This window comes from Empidonax traillii, unplaced genomic scaffold (genome assembly GCF_003031625.1).
Source record: "Empidonax traillii isolate 1590-97213 ecotype Southwest subspecies unplaced genomic scaffold, ASM303162v1 scaffold2330:size34960, whole genome shotgun sequence".
Taxonomy (NCBI): Eukaryota; Metazoa; Chordata; class Aves; order Passeriformes; family Tyrannidae; genus Empidonax; species Empidonax traillii.
This window is the reverse complement of record NW_020957523.1, coordinates 1-1,153: the sequence shown is the minus strand read 5'-3', so window position 1 is coordinate 1,153 and position 1,153 is coordinate 1. Positions and strand designations below refer to the sequence as shown.

Below are 1,153 nucleotides of genomic sequence, written 5' to 3'. Positions count from 1 at the left end.
TGGGATAAACCCCCCCAAAACTGGGATAAACACCCCAAAACTGGGATAAACCCCCCCCAAAATCCTGGATTGGTCAGGGGGGGACAGGGGGGTGCAGGGAAGGAGGGGATTGATGAGAGCTCCCAGCGCCTTCACCTGGGCCAGGTAGCGCTCCTGGAGGGGGTGGGGGTGGGGAAAATTTGGGATAAAAACCCCCAAAAAACGGGATAACCCTCCCCCCAACCAAGATAACCCCCCCAAAAATGGGACTGGGGGGACAGAGGGGTCAAGGGAAGGAGGGGATTGATGAGAGCTCCCAGCGCCTTCACCTGGGCCAGGTAGCGCTCCTGGAGGGGGTGGGGGTGGGGAAAATTTGGGATAAACACCCCCAAAAAACGGGATAACCCCCCCCCCAACCAAGATAACCCTCCCAGAAATGGGACTGGGGGGCAGGGGGGTGCAGGGAAGGAGGGGATTGATGAGAGCTCCCAGCGCCTTCACCTGGGCCAGGTAGCGCTCCTGGAGGGGGTGGGGGTGGGAAAAATTTGGGATAAAAACCCCCCAAAACTGGGATAAACCCCCCCAAAACTGGGATAAACCCCCCAAAACTGGGATAAACCCCCCTGGATTGGTCAGGGGGGGACAGGGGGGTGCAGGGAAGGAGGGGATTGATGGGAGCTCCCAGCGCCTTCACCTGGGCCAGGTAGCGCTCCTGGAGGGGGTGGGGGTGGAAAAAACTGGGATAAACCCCCCCAAAAACTGGGATAAACCCCCCCAAAACCGGGATTGGGGACACAGGGGGACACAGGGGGACACAGGGAAGGGGGGCACTGACCTCGGAGAGCTCGTGGCGCCGCAGTTTGGCCTCCAGCTCCGCCAGCTGCCGCAGAGCCTCGGCCTGGGGGGGAAAACAAACCCGGTCAGTCCCAGTCGAGCCCCCAAAAGGGGATGGAGGGGACACTGGGGGGACACTGGGGACAGGGGGGGACACTGGGGGACACTCTGGGGACACCCACCCCACCACCCCCCCCCAAAATTTGGGGAGGGGGACTCACCTTCTCACTCAGGGTCTCCTCATCACTCTCCAGGTCCTGCAGCCTGTGGGGACACCGGGGAGGGGTCACCACGAGGGGTTTTTTTGGGGGGGGGGGGAGACACCAGGGGGGTCACCACG

The 1,153-nt window shown here is 62.3% G+C and overlaps 1 protein-coding gene across 1 annotated transcript in view; it reads right to left on the bottom strand.

Annotated features, from left to right (window-relative positions):
- DNMT1 (DNA methyltransferase 1) overlaps positions 1–1,077 on the bottom strand; it is a gene marked incomplete at both ends in the record, with an annotated part of 33,320 nt that extends 32,243 nt beyond the window's left edge. Inside the window, 2 exons of the mRNA XM_027909722.1 lie at positions 815–877; positions 1,035–1,077. Of these exons, the coding sequence (XP_027765523.1) occupies positions 815–877; positions 1,035–1,077 (106 nt within the window). The remainder of the gene's footprint in view (positions 1–814; positions 878–1,034) is intronic.
- Between the last annotated feature and the right edge of the window lie 76 nt (positions 1,078–1,153).